This window comes from Bombina bombina, chromosome 2 (assembly GCF_027579735.1).
Source record: "Bombina bombina isolate aBomBom1 chromosome 2, aBomBom1.pri, whole genome shotgun sequence".
NCBI lineage: Eukaryota > Metazoa > Chordata > Amphibia > Anura > Bombinatoridae > Bombina > Bombina bombina.
Window position 1 is genome coordinate 924,342,279 of NC_069500.1, and position 23,408 is coordinate 924,365,686.

At 35.7% G+C, this 23,408-nt stretch overlaps 1 protein-coding gene across 2 annotated transcripts in view; it reads left to right on the forward strand.

The window, feature by feature from the left end:
• MOB1B (MOB kinase activator 1B) overlaps positions 1–22,376 on the forward strand; it is a 161,667-nt gene extending 139,291 nt beyond the window's left edge. The window contains exon 6 of one of the 2 annotated variants that reach the window (XM_053703345.1): positions 20,238–22,376. In XM_053703345.1, the coding sequence (XP_053559320.1) occupies positions 20,238–20,315 (78 nt within the window). In that variant the 3' untranslated portion in view covers positions 20,316–22,376. Of the gene's footprint in view, positions 1–5,379; positions 5,796–20,237 lie in introns of those variants that run through there. The other variant, XM_053703346.1, reaches the window with a different exon arrangement.
• The last annotated feature ends 1,032 nt before the right edge of the window (positions 22,377–23,408 follow it).

Here is a 23,408-nt window from a genome sequence, read left to right on the forward strand (position 1 = left end):
CCGTGCTCATATATGTACTTTCAAAACAGTATGCTGGTATAACGCTGATCCTGGGGACCCACCTTAAGCCTTCATTGCTCTAGATCCTCTCTCTCAGAAATCTGTGCATCCACAGCAGCATGGAGGTCGAGCAGCAGCGTGGATCCCTACAGTGTCTCAGCGTGTGTACAGCCAGTCCGGAAATGCGTGACGTCATGGTAAGGGGCGGATGGCTCCGTTGGTAAGGAGAGTCCACGGCCTGAATAAACCGATCTTCCAATGTAGTGCTGCGTCTTACAGGGGAGGTTATCGCTGCTCAGTGAATGTGAATGTCCGTGCCTCGAACATATCCAGAAGGTAACAGCAAAAGAAACAGGCAGAGGCACCGGATAGTTCACAAATAACAAAGCGTCCTTTATTCAAGTGTTAAAAAGACAGCTGGAGACACATAGGAAAAAGCTGTAAACCTCTAGGGCAAAGGTGGAGTGGTGGTTCCCCACGTACCCTGATGCTGACGCGTTTCGGCAGATGCCATAATCATAGCTGAAGGGTGTAAGCTTAATCACTTATTTAAAGAGACAGATCACCTGTGATAGGTTAAAAACTTGTGCTACGTGGGTAACACCCACCTCCACCTGTGAATTAGATAAATGCCCTAATTTAGGATGGTATCACCATATTATCCACTTCTTATAAACCTTTTTATGCATATATATAAGAAGTGGATAATATGGTGATACCATCCTAAATTAGGGCATTTATCTAATTCACAGGTGGAGGTGGGTGTTACCCACGTAGCACAAGTTTTTAACCTATCACAGGTGATCTGTCTCTTTAAATAAGTGATTAAGCTTACACCCTTCAGCTACGATTACGGCATCTGCCGAAACGCGTCAGCATCAGGGTACGTGGGGAACCACCACTCCACCTTTGCCCTAGAGGTTTACAGCTTTTTCCTATGTGTCTCCAGCTGTCTTTTTAACACTTGAATAAAGGACGCTTTGTTATTTGTGAACTATCCGGTGCCTCTGCCTGTTTCTTTTGCTGTAACCCTGAAAGCTCCCTACAAGCTCCCTAATTAACCCCTTCACTGCTAGACATAATACACGTGTGATGCGCAGCGGCATTTAGCGGCCTTCTAATTACCAAAAAGAAACGCCAAAGCCATGTATGTCTGCTTTTTCTGAACGAAGAGGATCCCAGAGAAGCATTTACAACAATTTGTGCCATAATTGCACAAGCTGTTTGTAAATAATTTCAGTGAGAAAACTAAAGTTTGTGAAAAAGGGAACAATTTCTTTTATTTGTTCGCATTTGGCGGTGAAATCTGGCATGAAATATACCAAAATGGGCCTAGATCAATACTACACTACACTAAAGCTAAAATTAACCCTACAAGCTCCCTAATTAACCCCTTCACTGCTGGGCATAATACACGTGTGGTGCACAGCAGCATTTAGCGGCCTTCTAATTACCAAAAAGCAACGTCAAAGCCATAGATGTCTGCTATTTCTGAACAAAGGGGATCCCAGAGAAGCATTTACCACCATTTGTGCCATAATTGCACAAGCTGTTTGTAAATAATTTCAGTGAGAAACCTAAAATTGCGAAAAATTTAACGTTTTTTTTTAATTTGATCGCATTTGTCGGTTAAATGGTGGCATGAAATATACCAAGATGGGCCTAGATCAATACGTGGGGTTGCCTACTACACTACAGTAAAGTTAAAATTAACCCTAGAAGCTCCCTACATGCTCCCTAATTAACCCCTTCACTGCTGGGCATAATACACGTGTGGTGCGCAGTGGCATTTAGCGGCCTTCTAATTACCACAAAACAACGCCAAAGCCATATATGTCTGCTATTTCTGAACAAAAGGGATCCCAGAGAAGCATTTACAACCATGCCATAATTGCACAAGTTGCTTGTAAATAATTTCAGTAGGAAACCTAAAGTTTGTGAAAACATTTGTGTAAAAGTGAACAATCTTTTTTTATTTGATCGCATTTGGCGGTGAAATGGTGGCATGAAATATACCAAAATGGGCCTAGATCAATACTTTGGGATGTCTTCTAAAAAAAATATATACATGTCAATGGATATTCAGGGATTCCTGAAAGATATCAGTGTTCTAATGTAACTAGCGCTAATTTTGAAAAAAAGTGGTTTGGAAATAGCAAAGTGCTACTTGTATTTATGGCCCTATAACTTGCAAAAAAAGCAAAGAACATGTAAACATTGGGTATTTCTAAACTCAGGACAAAATTTAGAAACTATTTAGCATGGGTGTTTTTTGGTGGTTGTAGATGTGTAACAGATTTTCAGGGTGAAAGTTAGAAAAAGTGTGTTTTTTTCCAATTTTATCCTCATATTTTGTAATTTATTTATTTTTTATTTTAATATTTTTATTGAGGACAAATATATATATAAAAAAACAAGACACAACATACATCCAACATGAGATAAGCATTATGAAAGCTGTTCACATTCACATCTAAAAAAGATTAGATAAATTGGATTAAAGTCCTCATTTTTCTTCTTTTTTTCCCCTTATAACAATGTGTTAGGTCACACTCTTGGTCCAATTGTGATAGTCTTATCAGAGTCCAGGGGTTGTTATAGAACTATAAAGAAAACTTGATGCAAGAGAAACAATACAAAGAAAAAAAAAACTGCATCCAACACCAGGTCGTCGTTGATATAGTATAGTCAGACAGATTATTAGATGCTGGTGCCAGAGCTAAACACACCGAAAACACACTACACCTCAAATAGCAAGGAGACATGTATGGCCCATTTAATTAATCTCCGGATATAGGCTAAGGGCTTGATATCAATGCATGTGGTATATTAGAAGGATTATAGTTGATGACAAAAGTAAGATAATAAACTAAATAATTATGTAATCTGTTTTATAATCTCAGTCTAAACATACATTTTTGTATATCCTATTGATAAGGCAGGAAGGAGCGGAATTGAGTTGATGAAGTATGTGCACCTATGTGCACCTATGTGCTTCTTTCTATATGTGCAATGTAGTGGTTCTTGTATTGCATACTTCTTTATTGTTATTCTTGTCCTCCTAGCAGACCCGGCCGTAGACCGCCAGGGCAGGACAACAACTATTTATCAGCTCCATATCTGAGGCTAATAGTTCAATGACCCTAATACCCCATATTCTGTAAATACTATCGCCTAGATTTAGAGTTTGGCGTTAGCCGTCAAAAGCAGCGTTAAGGGGTCCTAACGCTGCTTTTTACCGCCCGCTGGTATTTAGAGTCAGGCAGGAAAGGATCTACCGCTCACTTTCTTCCTGCAACTCGAGGCTACCGCAGATCCCCTTACGTCAAATGCGTATCCTATCTTTTCTATGGGATTTGCCTAACGCCGGTATTTGGAGTCTTGGAAGAAGTGAGCGGTAGAGCCTCTACCGACAAGACTCCTACCGTCAAAAAAAGTCAGTAGTTAAGAGCTTTATGGGCTAACGCGGGAACATAAAGCTCTTAACTACTGTGCTATAAAGTACACTAGCACCCATAAACTACCTATGAACCCCTAAACCGAGGCCCCCCCACATTGCCAACCCTATAATACATTTTTTTAAACCCTAATCTTCCGACCGGACATCGCCGACATCTACATTATATTTATTAACCCCTAATCTTCCCCCCCAACGTCGCCGCCGCCGCCACCTACCTACACTTATTAACCCCTAATCTGCCCTCCCTAACATCGCCGCCACCTACCTACAAATATTAACCCCTAATCTCCCGCCTGCAACGTCGCTGCTACTATAATAAATTTATTAACCCCTATACCTAAGTCTAACCCTAACCCTAACACCCCCCATAACTTAAATATCATTTAAATTAATCTAAATAAATTTACTATCATTAAATACATTTTTCCTATTTAAAACTAAATACTTACCTATGAAATAAACCCTAATATAGCTACAATATAACTATTAGTTACATTGTAGCTATTTTAGGATTTATATTTATTTTACAGGCAACTTTGTATTTATTTTAACTAGGTACAATAGCTATTAAATAGTTAATAACTATTTAATAGCTACCTAGTTAAAATAATTACAAAATTACCTGTAAAATAAATCCTAACCTAGGGCTCCATGTACTAAGCAGTCAGCGAGCTACCCGCAACAAATCTCGCGCCCAAACTCGCAAACTGATATGTACAAAGCCGTCAATTATGTAAAAACTCGCATCTTTAAAATTGCGAGCGTACTTATCCGCCATACCTCGCTACCTCTCCATTTTTTACTGTAATTAGACACATTTGACCACCAACTCGCCAAAAACGAATGTACTAAAAAATCTATTTGTCCGCTCGCGTCAATTTCCGCTCCCACCTCGTTATTTTTGCCTCGCCACCTTTTAGGTGGCGGGCAAGGTACAAAACAATAGGAAAGTCACTCTAGACGCCAGTCTAGACATATATAAAAGGCAGTAATATCAGCATTGTACTTACATTGTTCATTTCAGCAGCTATGGAGAGAATTCTGTTTTTGTTTATTCTCCGTTTGATGCGAATCCGGGCTAGAAGACAGAATACTGGAAATGTAGCTAATCGATTGGTTAGAAGAAGGAGAGTTCGAGTCCCCCGTGTATTCCTTCCACGGGTTGGTTTGCACGGCCTTTCTGACCGAGAGATCATACAAAGATTCCGGCTTGATCGTGAATCGATATTACACCTGTATCGAGAGATTGAAGATCATTTGGAGCCGATGACTGCTCGTTCACAAGCTATTCCGGGACTTCTCAAACTATTAGCGGCATTGCATTTTTTTGCAACAGGCTCCTTTCAGGCAGTTTCTAGCGTCATTATTGGAATGAGTCAATCTGCTTTTTCACGCCACTTATCCAAAGTAATAGGGGCTATGATGGTTATTTTTCATCGATATGTTTGTTTGCCATCTACCCCTGAAGAATGGCAATCTATCAAGTCAAATTTCTATAGGATGGCTGGGATGCCCAATGTCCTAGGTGCCATAGACTGTACCCATGTTGCTGTAAGACCACTTCAAGCTCGTGAGGAGATCTATAGGAATCGAAAGCATTTCCATTCCTTGAATGTCCAGATGGTCTGTGACCCCCACATGAGGATTATCAGTGTCCGTTCTAACTTTCCTGGATCCTGTCATGATTCTTACATTTTAAGGCAGACTGGGTTATACCGGAAGTTCGAGGAGGGAAATATGCCTGACGGATGGCTTCTAGGTAAGCATAACTGGCGTCTAATATGTCTCTCATTTCAATGTACCAAAATTGCGCCCAATTTGTCGACTGTAATCTGTATAGTTTAAATTTGTATTGTATAGTTCTGAATCTTTATAATTATTCTTATATTAATATTTATATTTATTATATCTTCTATTAGGAGATGGAGGGTACTCATGTACAGAATGGCTGTTGACTCCCTATAACAACCCACAGACCAGAAGTCAAGTACGTTTCAATGAAGCTCACCGATCTACCAGGGGGATTATTGAGAGGACTTTCGGTCTTTTGAAAATGCGGTTTCGATGTCTTGATCGTTCTGGTGGTGCTATGCAGTATGCACCAGAGAAAGTTGCCAAAATTATATTGGTTTGCTGCATACTGCACAATATTGCAATTAAAAGAGGCTGTCCATTAGAAGATGAAGATCCAATAGATACTGATGATTTACCAGAAGAAATATGTGTCGAACAAGCTAATAGGCGTGGAAATGCAACAAGGGACATGGTTTCAGAACAATATTTTGTGTTTGAGGATTAAAGTTTCAGTTGATCAATAAAAAACTTTCTTTATTAACTTGTCTCCATTTTTTTTTAAGAGTTAAGGTTATTAAAAATCACTCATGATAAACAGTTAAATACATAACAGTTGTTGATCTTCAATTATCAAAGGTTTCAAATAAATAAAGTTTATGATCAAAGTTATTACAGACAATATATTATAGGTAATACATTGTCTTTGTGACATCACACTAGTGTCTACAGCTGCTCTCACTCTTTTACATATGTGATTATTGTAATGTAATCCCTCCATAGCTGATGCTAATTCATTATTGTGTCATTGAATTGTAGCTGTAACAAGCGACAGTATATTCAACAGTGCTTTATGTTATCAGATTGGATTTTTGAGTTAAAAAAGACTTGCTAATTTTATTTGTTTTATTCTAACCTCTATTTTTAACAGCTACTAGGTTTTCCCATATTCAAATAAATACCTTAAGGGCTTACTCTTAGCACTTATTTTCTTAACCTTTATAATATATTTTTGCATTCAAGATTTGTTAAAAGAATAGTGGCATATAGAAAATAATGGCAAAATAAATTATTTTATTACAAAATTATAATCTTTAAACATTATATATTAACAATTGTAAACCAAAGTAACTTGTTATACATATAAACACATCTGAAAAAAAAGGAAATGTTTAGAAACCAAATAACAATTGTAAACCAAAATAAATTCTAATACATATAAACACATATGAAACAAAGAAAATGTTTAGAAACAAAATAACAATTGTAAACCAAACAACATTTTAATACATATAAACACATCTTAAAAAAATTAAATGTTTAGAAACAAAATAAAAATTTTAAACCAAATTAAATTTTAATACATAAAAACACATCTGAAACAAATAAAAAAATGTTTAGAAACAATAACTATTGTAAACCAAAGTATAAATGTTAATACATACACATCTGAAACAAAGAAAATGTTTAGAAACAAAATAACAATTGTAAAACAAAGTAAATTTTAATACATATCAACACATCTGAAACAAAGAAAATGTATATGAAACAAATATCATTTGTAATAACTATAAACATCGATATTTACAAACCTTCATAAAATACATTAATCTACATATACATTATATTTTTCTCTATTTTTCGGGGATACATATCTGGATCAATGCGCTAATGATTGACATAACGATTAATCACGTCATCGTCAAACATGTCGCGTCCTGAACCTTTTGGTGCTGGAGAATTGGTGATATTAGTTTATGCCATGGATAAATATTTCCCTAAACGGATTGGTGGTGTGAGGGGAGTGAGACAGGAATGCAGAGACAAAATTATATACGAGATGCTGAGAAGAATGCATCGTATTTCAAAAATTAAAAGAACAAGACGACAGTGTCTTAGAAAATATAGTGATTTGAAGAGAAGAGAACCGAAGTACTATAAATCGATTCGAAGATTGATAAGGACATGTAAGTTTCAAAATTATATATGAAATAATTTTTAATAATATAAAAAAAGGGTTTATTTTTGAACTGCGTCATCATTGACGAATCCAGGAAAATAATATTTCCTGACTGTTACTTTGACTATATTAGTATATACAATTGCAAAAAGTTACAAAAGTTAGCATGCAGAACTGAGTTAGTAGATTAAAATTTAACTATATAACTATATACACTTAAAAGGTTAGAAAACTTAGCATACAAAAATGAGTTAGTAGAGTAAAATATAACTATATTAGTATATAACATTGAAACATGCAGAACTGAGTTAGTAGAATAAAATATAAATATATTACTATATAACATTGAAACATGTTAGAAAAGTAAGCATGCAGCATAATTATTTCAATTTTTTTTATTAAATTTTTTTCTTATATATATGTTTATAGATATGAGAAGTAGGAGAATGAAGTGTGCACACCCACCACGCTACTTAAGGTCAATGTTGGTGCAAACACCCAGAAGTGAAGCTCTTTCTCCACCTTTGCCAATAACACTATTGGATATTGAATTATCTCCAAATCCATATGCAATTTGTCATAAAGAGACACAGACAGGTAATGACTTATTATTTAAATTTTAAATCATATATTTTAGGTTTTGGCTTAAAAAGTTTTAGCATGCAATATTAATCAAGTTGCTAATTTACTTCTATTATCATTTTTTTCCTCATTTACTTTCTATTTTTATTTGAAAAAGAGGGCATCTAAGCTAAGGAGCCAGCCAATTTTTGGTTGAGCACCATGGACAGCACTCTTTGATTGGTTCTGTCCAATTATCAAGTACAACACAGTTGGTTCACCAAAAATGGGCTGGCATCTAAACTTAGATTCTTGCTTTTCAAATAAAGATACAAAAAGAATGAAGTAAAATATAAAGTTTATTTAAATTGCATGCACTATCTGAATCATGAAACTTAGAAATTGGTTTCTATGTCACTTGTAATGATTATTATTATTATTGTTTTAAATAATATATACAAGGTTTTTGATTTAATAGTTTTCTATCTTTGTAATTTCGTTCATAGATATTACCATGGAAGAAATGGAAACTAGTATGGAAATGGAAGAATTTCAAAATCCAGATAGTGTGACAATATTTGAAGCATTAACTTCAGATGATACTCAACCAAGGATAGAAGTTTTACCAACAATGATGGTAGATAAAGGTATGTTTCATACTCAGTAATCTTAAATCTAAGAAAATACAAGTTTTAACTAATACATATATTGTATATTTCAAATAGGAGTTGGCTCAGATGAAAGCTTTAAAGGAGTGGACATAAGTGTAGAAGCTAATATAGTAGATAACGTAGATAACAGCACATCAGGAGGTAATATTTGTGATGAAAAACCCTATCATACATTGAATATGTATATGACAATTGAATTAAATTTTGCTTTTCATTTATTTTTCTACAGATTTATCTTCAACATCAACTATTGAGACTGCAGACAAAAGTACTCAGAGTTGTCTAGAAGATCATGTCAAACAAAAAATTTCTAAAATTAGGGCAACTTTGGCAATGTTAATGGAGCAAGTAGATTTTTTATACCGTAAATATGTAATTTGATTTCATTTTTTGTTTTGTCATGATTAATAACTGAGAAAAAGTTTTGTGTTGAAGAATCAAAAGTGAGTTTGAATTTATGTAAATAAACTTTTTTTTTGGCCATAAAAAAATTTGTCTTTATTAAATAATAACATTTTAAACTTAAAGGGACACTGTATCCAAATTTTATCTTTTGTGATTCAGATAGAGCATGCAATTTTAAGCAACTTTCAAATGTACTCCTATGATCAAATTTGCATGCTCTATCTGAATCACAAAAGAAAAAATTTGAGTACAGTGTCCCTTAAAAATACACAAACAATAACTTTGTACACAATATACAGAGTAAAAAAATTAACAGTGACTAACATTTTAAACTTAAAGGGACACTGTATCCAAATTTTATCTTTTGTGATTCAGATCGAGCATGCAATTTTAAGCAACTTTCAAATGTACTCCTATGATCAAATTTGCATGCTCTATCTGAATCACAAAAGAAAATATTTGAGTACAGTGTCCCTTAAAAATACACAAACAATAACTTTGTACACAATATACAGAGTAAAAAAATTAACAGTGACTAACATTTTAAACTTAAATGGACACTGTATCCAAATTTTATCTTTTGTGATTCAGATAGAGCATGCAATTTTAAGCAACTTTCAAATGTACTCCTATGATCAAATTTGCATGCTCTATCTGAATCACAAAAGAAAAAATTTGAGTACAGTGTCCCTTAAAAATACACAAACAATAACTTTGTACACAATATACAGAGTAAAAAAATTAACAGTGACTAACATTTTAAACTTAAATGGACACTGTATCCAAATTTTATCTTTTGTGATTCAGATCGAGCATGCAATTTTAAGCAACTTTCAAATGTACTCCTATGATCAAATTTGCATGCTCTATCTGAATCACAAAAGAAAAAATTTGAGTACAGTGTCCCTTAAAAATACACAAACAATAACTTTGTACACAATATACAGAGTAAAAAAATTAACAGTGACTAACATTTTAAACTTAAATGGACACTGTATCCAAATTTTATCTTTTGTGATTCAGATCGAGCATGCAATTTTAAGCAACTTTCAAATGTACTCCTATGATCAAATTTGCATGCTCTATCTGAATCACAAAAGAAAAAATTTGAGTACAGTGTCCCTTAAAAATACACAAACAATAACTTTGTACACAATATACAGAGTAAAAAAATTAACAGTGACTAACATTTTAAACTTAAAGGGACACTGTATCCAAATTTTATCTTTTGTGATTCAGATAGAGCATGCAATTTTAAGCAACTTTCAAATGTACTCCTATGATCAAATTTGCATGCTCTATCTGAATCACAAAAGAAAAAATTTGAGTACAGTGTCCCTTAAAAATACACAAACAATAACTTTGTACACAATATACAGAGTAAAAAAATTAACAGTGACTAGATAATAAAAAATGTTCACTCCAGACGTTGCCTCTTTGGGTCTGTTGTCGCCTCCCTTTCACTGACAATAGCCAACAGAGATTGTAATGTCCTTTCGCTGATGCTCAAAGCTCTGTTAATTTGATGGTTTTTCTCTTCATCCATCTGCCTCTGCCACTGGAACATCTCTCTTTGCAGCTGTAATTTCTGCATCTCTATCTCATTCCTTTGCCTTTCGATTTCCACATTTTTTTCTGACAGAGCAGCCCAGCGTTCAATATTAGTGTTAATAATATTCAGCATTTCTCTGTGGTCCTCTCTGTATTGCCTTGCCAGTGTCAACATTTCCCTCAATGCAACATCGCCAAATTGTCCTTCTGCCGGTGTATTGTCAATATTTACACCACCTGTTTGCAGTTCAATTGGTGGTGCCTGTGTTTCAACAGGTTCCTCAATGTTTTCTGGTGTGTGAATTTCATCCGGTTGCGCATCTCCCAAATCTTCAAGAATATCCGGAGTCTCACTTCCATCATGCCCTCCTGGTGGTTCATCTTGAATGGGATTTTCCACTATCGGCATGAGATTGATAGTGATCTCCCTTGATGAGTTTTCTTCTTCTAGATCAAGACATAACAAATTGTTAGTAAATAAAAATAAAATGTTATAAAAACACTTGCAGAAATAGAATAGAAGGAGAGAGCAGATACAACCGTCATACACCAATTTAAGTTATATTATATATATATATACATATGTGATACATACCATCAAATAATGGAGATGAATGTCCAGTCAATCTCTGGAAAAGACGTCCCAAATCACCTATAAAAAAATAAATAACATAAAAATAAATAAATAAAATGCTTTTTTGTCAATGTAACGATATATTCGAAATTATTAATGGAAATGTATTTTGCAATTAACTGGACACTGAAGCAAAAATAATCTTTTTGAGAATAAGATATATTGCATGGAATTTCTATCAGCTTTCTTATGTAATACTATGATCAATTCTCAAAAAGAAAATAATGATAAATTTTAAAAAAATTTGAAAGTTGATTAAAATAGCATGCATGCTCTACAAGAATCCTCATTTAAAAAAATATGTACAAGATCTCGAAATAGAATATGTCAATAATGACATTTGACATTTAAAAAAAAAATTACAAAAAAAAAATTGAGAGATAAAAGAGATTAAACACACAACATTGAAATTATTCATTTGTAAAGTACTTACCAGTTGCTCTACCAACACCAGTTTGTGGAGTGCTGGTCCTTAGATCCGGAAGTGTGTCCGCCGAGGAAGTTGTGTGTGTAACATTAGATGATGAGCGTATAAATTGTCCATGTGTAAAACTGTCCGAAGGTCTTGAAACAGCTGCACCGGGTGGTCTCGAAACCGCAGAAGAAGAAGTAGAACAAGTGGGCACCTCGTTACTCCTCACAGGCTCTGCTGTTGTTGGCATTGCTTAAAAAAAAAAAAATTAAAAAAAAAATTAGGTTTATTTTTATTTATATTTGAAACTGAAAGTTAAAACTGTTAATAATAATAATTACAGCAGTGAATGCAGGCTCAATCATTAAAGGGACATGCCAACCACCTTTTTTTATGATTTGGAAAGAGAATGCAGTTATAAACATCTTTATAATTTACTTATATTATCTAATTTGTTTTATTCTATAGATATTCTTTGTTGAAAAGCATTTGATTGATGCACAAAGAAGCCTCGTGTGATTGGCTCAACATGTGTATTTATTTTTCTTCAACTAAGAATATCTAGAAAATTGAAGTAATATGTTGTTTAAATTTCAATTCTCTATCCGAATCATTAATAAAAGATTTTGGGTTTAGTGGCCCTTTAAAGGGACATGAAAAAAAATAATTACCTTTACAAATTGCATAAGAAAATGCATTTTTAAAAATATTTAAATGTATTATGTTTTTGCATTCATTGGATTTTTATACTTTGAGGAAAAGCAAATCTATACAGGCACAGTAAATGATCATTGGTTGATGCACATAGATGGTTCATGTGACTGCGTCAACTATGTGCATAGCTATATCTGAAAAATGTATGTTTATAAAGCGGAGAACAATTTTGAAAGATGCTAACAATAATATTCTATAGTGAAATAACGCAACATGGAAGTCAATAGATCAGAAATTTAAGAAGGCATGTGATCTGGGGTTAGTCTCATGATTAATGTCGGACATACAATATTATTTTAATAGTTTCAAATTACATTATTTCTATTGTCATTATCTCTTTAAGGTTTCTATGCAATACTGGTTTGAAAATAAACACATGGGTGTTATCTTTAGGGATCACTATAGTAATAATCAACAAATCTTTAGTTCCGTTAGACCATTAAAAAAAAGGCAGTATAACAATACTATTATTGTACAATCCCTTATACATATATGAGACATAAATGATTACAGTATTTGGGGCCTAAATGGCTTGTACAATCCCTTATACATATATGCGAGATAAATTATTACAGTATTTCGGGCCTAAATGGCTTGTACAATCCCTTATACATATATGCGAGATAAATTATTACAGTATTTGGGGCCTAAATGGCTTGTACAATCCCTTATACATATATGCGACATAAATGATTACAGTATTTGGGGCCTAGATGGCATATAGGATACTGAAGCGTAAGAAGTCAGATAATGTTATTTTAAAGAAATATATATTGGAGACAATAACCTATCATAACTTTAAAAAGAACATTTACGTCAACTATGTTGTACATTTACCTCTTAAATCACTGTCACAATCATCCGTTATGCCAGTGATGATCTCCGGTCCCAGACGCTGAACAAGCTTCTGCTCATAGTCATTGAGGTCTGCCACATATGCTGGTCCACCTCCGGTAGCACGTGCCGAATTTTTCTCTCTGGCCAATTTAGCTTTGGCGAAGCGTTTAATGTCGTTGTAACGCTTCTTCAGCTGATCGACATCCTTTTTTCCTGGACCCTGGGCACTAACAGCGTCGCTGATCCTTTGCCAGATCTGCTTCCTTCTAGAAAAATTTGTCTGTTTGACACGACATCCAAACAAATAATCATAAGAGTCAATAATCATATCAATCAAAACGACGTTTTGCTGATGAGAAAAGTGAGGATTCTTGGATTTTGAAGCGGTTTCAGATCCAGATGAAGCCATATCGAAATAGTAAATAAAGATCTCAAAAACGAGCGCTCTGTAATTACTCTCCAAAAATTTTGGAACAATAATAAAGTTGTTTAGAAAACTTGTCCATTTATAGGAGCAAAATTCTATTCCCGCTTCTACTATGACGTTCATGACACCTTACATGTCACGTGTTAACAATTGGCCAGACAATTGAACTGAAAGTTAAGTACATCAGCTTATTCGCGGCGAGCGAGGCGTCAAATTTATCAATATTCCGCCACTGCTCGCGGCGGGCTAGAGGTGTCTATTTGTTGTGGGATTATTAGTAAATAGCTACAGCGGACACCATTTCGCCCGCGGCGAGTAACGGCGAGTTTAGCCGCGACTAAAATGACGGATGAATTGACGGCTTAGTACATGGAGCCCCTAAGCTACAAATACACCTAACACTACACTATCAATAAATTAATTAAATAAATTACCTACAATTAGCTAAACTAAAATACAATTAAATAAACTAATCTATAATACAAAAAAAACAAAAAACACTAAATTACAGAAAATATATATTTTTTATTTTATTATTTATTTTATTAAAGGGACGTGGAAGTTAATAGTATGCTTCCACCCCCACCTTATCGGTAACACATGTACGTTCCTGGTTGACCTGCACTGATTGGTAGGTATGCTCCAATCAGCACCCGTGTAAAAGAATAGACAGCACTGAGTTAAAAAACAAAATTTATCTTACCTGATACATTTCTTTTGTTCTGGATATAGAGAGTCTACGACTTCATCAATTACTAGTGGGAATATCACTCCTGGCCAGCAGGAGGAGGCAAAGAGCACCACAGCAAAGCTGTTAAGTGTCACTCCCCTACCCATAATCCCCAGTCATTCGACCGAAGGGAAATGGAAAAGGAATAACACAAAAGGTGTAGAGGTGCCTGAGGTTTAGACAAAAATAACTGTGTTAAATTAAGGGTGGGGTCGTGGACTCTCCATATCCGGAAAGAAAGACATTTATCAAGTAAACATACATTTTGTTTTCTTTCCTAAGATATTTAGAATCCACAACATCATCAATTACTTGTGGGAACCAATACCCAAGCTAGAGGACACAGAATGACCAGGGAGGGAAACAAGACAAGCAGACCTAAACAGAAGGCACCACCGCTTGAAGAACCTTTCTCCCAAAAGAAGCCTCAGCCGAGGTAAAAGTATCAAATTTGGAAAATTTGGAAAAAGTTTGCAGAGAGGACCAAATTGCAGCCTTGCAAATCTGTTCCACAGAAGCTTCATTTTTGAATGCCCAAGAAGGAGACAGCTCTTGTTGAATGAGCTGTAATTATCTCAGGAGGCTGCTGACCAGCAGTCTCATAAGCAAAACGAATAATACTTCTCAACCACAGAGAAAGAGAAGTAGCAGTAGCTTTATGACCCTTACGCTTTCCTGAGAAACAAACAAACAGGGCAGAATACTGGTGAAAATCCTTAGTCGCCTGTAGGTAGAACTTTAGAGCATGCACAACATCCAAGTTGTGCAACAGACGTTCTTTATGAGAAGAAGGATTTGGACATAGAGAAGGAACATCAATTTCCTGATTAATATTTCTATCCAAAACCACTTTAGGAAGAAAACCCAACTTAGTACGAAGTACTGCCTTATCCGCATGAAAGATAAGGTAAGGTGACTTACACTGCAAAGCCGAGTGTTACGAGACTCTCCGAGCAGAAGAGATAGCAACAAGAAACAAAGCCTTCCAAGTTAAGAACTTAATATCTATCGAATGCATATGCTCAAAAGGAGCCTGCTGCAAAACTTTTAACAAGGTTAAAGCTCCAAGGAGGAGCAACAGGTTTAAACACAGGCCTGATTCTGACCAGAGCCTGACTGGCAGATGTGACAGATTGAACATCTGGCACATCCGCCAGACGCTTGTGTAACAAAATAGATAAAGCAGAAATCTGACCCTTCAGAGAACTGACTGACCATCCTTTCTCCAGACCTTCCTGGAGAAAAGACAAAATTCTAGGAATCCTAACCCCACTTCAAGAGTAACCCTTTGATTCACACCAATAAAGGTATTTATGTCATACCTTATGGCAAATCTTTCGAGTAACAGGCTTGTGAGCCTGAATCATGGTCTCAATGACTGACTCCGAAAATCCACGCTTAGACAGAACTAAGCATTCAATCTCCAAGCAGTCAGCTTCAGAGAAACGAGATTTGGATGGAGGAATGGACCCTGAGTTAGAAGGTCCTTCCTCAGAGGCAACCTCCAAGGTGGAAGAGATGATATCTTCACAAGGTCTGCATACCAGATCCTGCGAGGCCATGCAGGAGCTATTAGAATTACTGACGTGCTCTCCTGTTTGATACGAGCAATGACTCATGGAAGGAGCACAAACAAAGGAAACAGGTATGCTAGACCGAAATCCCAAGGAACCGCCAGAGAATCTATCAGGGCGCCTGCAGATCTCTTGACCTTGAACCGTACCTTGGAAGTTTGGCGTTCTGCCGAGACGCCATCAGATCCAACTCTGGCACCCCCCATTTGAGGGTTAAATTGGAGAACACCTCCGGATGGAGAGCCTACTCCCTGGGATGAAATGTCTGTCTGCTCAGGAAATCTGCTTCCCAGTTGTCCACTCCTAGAATGTGGATGGTAGACAGACAACAATTGTGAGCTTCTGCTCACTGAATAATCCGTGCCACCTCCTTCATGGCTAAGAAACTCCGAGTTCCTCCATGATAATTTCCCACTGTAACCTGATAAACCGGGCTAAGGACATTTGAGGCCAAGCCATCAGAGCATTGTAAATTGCTCTCAACTCCAAGATGTTTATGGGGAGAGCAGACTCTTCCCGAGTCCATAGTCTCTGCGTCTTTAATGAGTCCCAGACTGCAGGCTGGCATCCGTCGTCACAATCACCCAGGAAGGTCTCCAGAAGCATGTGCCCTGAGACAGATGCTCCTGAGAAAGCCACCACAGAAGAGAGTCTCTTGTCAACTGGTCTAGATCTATCCTCTGAGACGGATCCGAATGCTCTCATTTCCATTGTCTGAGCATGCATAATTGCAGAGATCTAAAATGGAATCAAGCAAAGGGAATGATGTCCATGGAAGCAACCATCAGACCAATTACCTCCATACATTGAGCTACTAATGGCCGAACAGTAGACTGTAGAGAGAGGCAAAAAGAGAGAATTTCGTTTTTTCTCACCACCGTCAGAAAAATTTTCATAGGGAATCTATTATGGTTCCTAAGAAAACAACCATTGCAGCTGGAACAAGGAAACTCTTTTTCCAGATTCACTTTCCATCCGTGGGAGCGTAGAAAAGACAACAAGATCTCTGTATGAGAGTTTGCTTGTTGAAAAGATGGCACCTGAGATAATATGTTGTCCAGGTAGGGTGCCTCTGCAATTCCCCGAGACCTTATCACTGCCAAGAGAGCCCCCAGAACCTTTGAGAAAATTCTGGGAGCTGGGGCAAGGCCAAACGGAAGAACCACAAACTGAAAGTGTTTGTCTAGAAAGGTGAATCTCAGGAACTTGTGATGATCCCTGTGGATGGGAACATGAAGATTTGCATCCTTCGGGTCTATGGTCCTCATAAATTGACCCTCTTGGACCAAAGGAAGAATGGAACGAATGGTTTCCATTTTGAAGGACGGTACCCTGAGAAATTTGTTGAGACACTTTGGGTCTAAAATGGGTCAAAAAGTTCCCTTTTTTTTGGAACCACAAACAGATTTGAATAAAATCTTAGACCCTGTTCTCTTACAGGGACTGGAACAATCACCCCCAGGGAGGAAAGATCCTGAACGCAGTTCAAGAATGCCTTTCTTTTTACCTGATCTGCAGATAGTCTTGAAAGGTGGAATCTGCCCCTGGGAGGAAAAGATTTAAATTCTTTTTTGTAACCCTGGGATACTATGTCCACAGCCCAAGGATCTGAGACATCTTATATCCAAGATTGACAAAACAGGGAAAGTCTGCCCCCACTTGATCCGGTCCCAGACCGGGGGCAAACCCTTCATGCAGACTTAGACTCAGCTGCGGGTTTCTTTGATTGCTTCCCCTTGCTCCAAGACTGATTGGGTTTCCAAGAAGACTTGGACTGTTCCTGCTTGGAAGAGGAAGAGAAAGACTTTTGACCCTTGAAGTTATGAAAAGAACAAAAATTACTTTTGACTTCCTTTAGGTCTGTTCTTCTTGTCTTGTGGTAGAGAAGACCCTTTTCCACCCGTAATATCAGAAATAATTTCTGCCAGACCAGGTCCAAACAATGTTTTACCCTTGTAAGGAAGCGCCAGAAGCTTGGACTTAGAGGTAACATCAGCTGACCAACATTTCAGCCACAACGCCCTGCGGGCTGAGACGGTGAAGCCAGACATCTTGGCTCCCAGTCTAATAACTGGTATGTTAGCATCAGCAATGAAGAAATTGGCTAGTTTGAGAGACTTAATCCTATCTTGGATTTCTTCCAGCGGAGTCTCATCTATATTTGATTCAGACAAGGCATTGCACCAATAAGATGCAGCACTTGCAACTGTGGCAATACAAACTGCAGGTTGCCATTGAAGACCCTGATGAACATATATCTTTTTCAAATAAGCCTCTAGCTTTTTGTCCATGGGATCCTTAAAGGAACAGCTATCCTCTATAGGATCATAGTTCTCTTATCCAGAGTAGAAATAGCCCCTTCTACTTTAGGCACCGTGCGCCATGAATCTTTAATGGAGTCAGCAACAGGAAACATCTTTTAAAAAACAGTAGACAGGGAGAAAGGTATCCCTGGCTTCTCCCATTCCTGTGAAATAATCTCCATCACACAGTCTGGAACAGGAAACACTTCCACAGGGGAAGGAACAACATAGTATTTATTAAGTTTACTAGATTTCTTAGGGTTGACAACGACAGGAATATCGGAGTCATCCACAGTAACTAATACCTCTTTTAATAGTACACAAAGGTGTTCAAGCTTAAATCTGAAGTTTACTTCTTCAGCATCAGACAAAGGAATTATACTGTCCGAATCAGTAATTTCACCCTCAAAGGCTACCGAAGTATCCTCCTCATCAGACTTAAGAAAGAGTGCAAGCTGCGTAGACACAGACGGAACAGACACCTTGCAATCTGACAAATCTTTCGATTTCCTCTTGCGCTTCCCCAACATGGGAAAAGCAGATAATGCCACAGATACCGCAGAAGATACCTGTGCAGCAATATCTGCAGGCAAATAAACTCCTCCAGGAGGCTGAGAGGAACTGCAGGGCTCTGCATGTGACGCCATTGAGGCTTGGAACGTTAAAGGAGAAATCTGTGGCATTGCTTGAACAGCATGATCCTGAGAGACATTTGGCTCAGCAGGCAAAATCTTATGTTTACACTCTGTTTTATTTAAACAATTATGTGCCTCTAGACATAATAAACACTTATCAAAAGAAACAGTTTGATTATCCATGTCCATAGCTTGAGAATAATATCTTCCCCCCCCCCCCCCACAAAACAAATGAAAAATAAATTTGTCACTTTAAATGGAAACCCTCCTTTTTTAATCCCAAGCGTTAATTTATCTCAACAAGAAGAGAAAACTCTGGACCTCTACACCCCAAACTGCCTGAGGTGCCCTACCGCAATCCAAAAGACAATGTGTACAGAGAGACTTGCTCGCAATCGACTTCTCTCTAGCCGATGCGAACACTCAAGGAAACAGTGATGTCACTCAGCTCAAAATCGAAAGAACTGAGGGTCACATGACCGGCCAGACCGGAATTGCGCAGTTATTAAAAGCGTGCTATTCTAACTGCCTAGTAACAAGTACTCAAGTATAAGAAACACTGGCTAATAAATGTATAAGCGATTCCTGGTCATAAAAACGGCTCCTGGTCCGACACATGCAAAACGATATCAATTAAAGGGCCATAATACCCAAATGTTTAAACACTTGAAAGTGATGCATTATAGATGTAAAAAGCTGACTAGAAAATATCACCTATCGTTTAGACTTAGCTGCGCTAAGTATATTTTGCTCTATATGCTAACCATATAATGTCTTTAACTTGTTTTAATATTAAACTGTAAATTTATCTGCATATTTTATTTTATTTTATTATCCTCCAGCATTATCGCTACATTTGTATTCTATTGCATATACTTATATTGTTACCGTCTGCTAGCTAATTTTGATTGCTAGTTATTAATGTTGCCATTAAAATGTACTACTGTTGCCCTTTGCCATAGCTATAATACATGCTACTAAGCTATTAGAAAATATATTAGTCAACATTTACAGTTATTTTGTAACTGCAACCACTGGCAGTGTTTATTTGTTATTTGTTTTTAGACCTTTTTATTTGTTTCTAGACCTGTTTCATACTCAATTCCATTAAACACTCTAAGTGCATTTTATCCATTAGTCACATTGCTTCTATCTAATTCATCATTACTGAATGTACTCCTTTTTCTATATCTCCCCAACATCATCATTGGGATAACGTATTTCCACAGTATACTTAAGCCCCATTATTGAGGCGCTCCTTCACCCCCATATCCTAAATCCATTTCTTAACAATACGGTTAGGCTATTGTTCCTTTAAGAAGTGAGCCTGTATACAATCACTTATCTTTTGGAGCTGTCCTCTATGCATTCATTTTATATTTCTATAACAGTTAGTTGTGCAAAACTGGGGACTTGTAAATAAAGGGATTATCTATCTTTTTTATACAATAACATTTTTGGTGTTTACTATCCCTTTAAATTTGTCCGAATTGCGTTGAATTTTTATCATGCATTTGTTGGTAAGCTGTATATAATGTTCCTTTAATTTATGTTGATTTGGTTTCTACACAGGAATTCAACTTAATTGACAGAAGAGAGCAAGCTCCACTGCAGGAACTAATTGAAAAACTGACTTCTAAGGACAGATAAGATCCTGGTTACATGAGCACAGATGCCTTTCTTTGAAGCAAGCTTTGCTTTTTTTTAATTATTATTATTCTTGTTCCGTTCATAGCAGCCAAAATCTATTTTTTGTGTGCTTATAAAGAGGGAACATGATGTAGGTATTTTCTGGCCTTCTAGTGATTCCAGTTGATTGTCGGTACTACTTAACCTGTTCTTGGAGGGAGTAGATGGAAATATTTAGGGTCTTTGAACTTTAACCCCTAAAACTACTTTGCAAGTCCCTCATTGCACTGTGGGTTATTAAGCATTATGTGCCTAATTTTAGATGCTCCTGTGCATATGTCCATTTTGACATAACCACTTAGCTTCTAATGTATTTAAAATGTTAGTATTTTATTTTTAATGCAATGTAGCTGCCTAGTATAAAATTCTGTATGACATGAAGTGGTTCTATATAAGAGAATTCTCATATAATCAGAGTAAAAGTAATACTAACAGACTGACACTTTTAAGGCATTATACATCCATAGATTCTGTAAGACTGAAATTATTTAGTGTTTTTGGTACAATTTAGATACCAAGGTATCCTGGTTACAAAAGAAGGTGTGACTCAGTCAGGGAAGAAATTCCAGTTGCTTTCTTTAGTGTTTTATATATTTGCACAGATCAAGTTGTGTCTAGTTTGCAGCTTTTCAAAGAGAAACAAAAAAATGTTAAAAGAATATTAGACATTTCTTGTTTTTGTGTAAAAATTGTACTTTGTCCCCACTCCCTGAGAGAGGCAAAATCTATAACCTAGGTTTCCAAATGCTTCAAATTGCCTAAAACCGCTATTTGATTTGGAGCATTTACAAGTTACAGCATTTGATTTTTGGCTTCTCTAGGGAGTGTGGGAAAAAGTACATTTTTTACAAAAAAAAAGCCAAAGGTTTTTAATGCCCTCTTAATTCTGATCTGATTTCCCATTTACTTTTGCATTATGTACCAGATATGTGGTGTTGCATATACAGCACAAGTAGATATCTATTTGTTTTTTCAAAGATCAAGTTAATATGAGCTTGATGGCTTCAACCCATATTGTTTTACGGACATACGTCTTAACATAATGATGATTGCACAAGACTACTGTGAAACATAAAATATTTTCCTATATGAAAACTACTGGCAAAATTAAAAAGGAACATTTTGCTTAAAAGGACATAACACTAATTTATTTATAGTATATATCAACAGTTAAAAACTGCACTGCAAAAGGTCCACATACAAAAGGAATGTTTTAAACACATATGTAAACTGCCATTTTGTTAGCAGAATTTGTATCATTTTGCAGTGCAGAGACATATCCCTTTAATAAATATAAACAGTATTTCCATAGCAACTTGTATCAATAAATATTGAATGGTAATGAAAAATAATCTTTAAACATAATTGTACTGGGCTGCTTGTATAATAGAAATGGTAAGAAATATACAAAGCAGCTTGAGAAGGAATATAAAGTACCATTGAAAGAAAATCCAAATTTCAATTTTACATTTTTTTTTAATTTTTTTTTAACATCTGTGACCTGTTATCACAGCTAATATAGCAAGGAACAATGACAGCTAAGTTAAAGAAAAAACATTTTTAGGAATTCTGCCATTGTGCATTCATGATTAAAACATAAATTTCAACGCATTGCAAGTTAATATATAAATAAAATATAAAGGGTAAACCATAAAGCTTGTATTTCTTTGTCATCTGTCTTCTTTATTACTAATGTAATAAAAAATCAAGAAAAATATGGAGAATAAGGTATAATTATATAAAATATATAACAATTAAGAAAAATATAATTCAGAAAAATATATATTAATATCTGCATTAATGCATTCATTAATTTAGTCAACATAAAAAAATAAAAAAATAAATAAAAGGAAAGAAAATGTGTGGCATTAATAAAACATAAAACTGAATATTCAGCAGAAATCATTTTCTGTATCCAGCCAGCCAACTAGAAATGGATTCATTGTGAAAAAGGGAAATACTGGCAAAATTAAATTATAAATGTATCATGATATAAAATAAATATTTCTTGCAATTGTAAAATGTTTTTTTTGTGGTTTTTTTTTTATTAAGGGGCAAGAAATTGTAATGCCCCAGACAATAAGATAACTCTATACAAAAAAGTACAATATATATTTACAGCAAGTATCTACAGAGATAGGCAACCTTATAATATCTAAAGGGTTCCATCATTTAAAAAAAAAAAAAAAAAAAAAAAAACATTTAAGGTCTCATCTGTTTATTGGTCTATTAGTGTTTTTCAATGTTCTTGACCGCTCTAGTTTATTTCTCAGAGCTTAATGTTAAATGGATTATTCACAATTTTCCATCAACTATATGATATACTGTATATAGTGTCATGTTACTAACCATTTCGTATTAGGAGACTCAAGGGTCTATGGATTTTAATTTTGCATAGAAACAGAGATGACTTGCTTTTTGTTACTCTAAAGTGACCCCTCCTGTGGTTTACTGTATGCATGGATTTATTTTTGGCTGTGGCAGAGGCACAGTTTATTCACAAGAATTACTCTAATCACTTATTCTATCAGTTTAGAAAAATGCTAGTGTCAAGTAGCTTCCTCATTTGAGAGGAGATTTAATTTGCCCTCTTTTGCCCACAAAGCCACCCCTAATCTCCGAGAACACATATTTTGAGTTGTAGCATTTTTCAAATTCTGCAAATTGTGAGAGATTACTATTCAGGCTGTTGTGACATTATAAATATATATATAAAAATAAAATATGTACATCAAATTTATAATGGAAAGTCACTCTGAACTTAAACTATGGAAACCCTATTGTGTATATATATTTAAATAATATATGGTGATGAAATTATTTATGTGACACACAACTGCACCAACCACAGAGAACTCCCTCATACAAGTAAATACATAACTATTTATTATGCACAGCTGAGTTCCTAAAATAGCAGTGCACCCATAGCCTTTGAAATCCTTTAAGGAATACTGAGATAAATAGCACATTTTATACCTCAATTACTTTCATTCCCACTCATCTTGTATCTGAATATACCAATTAGAAGATAATTTGCACTTTTTATAAGCCTTG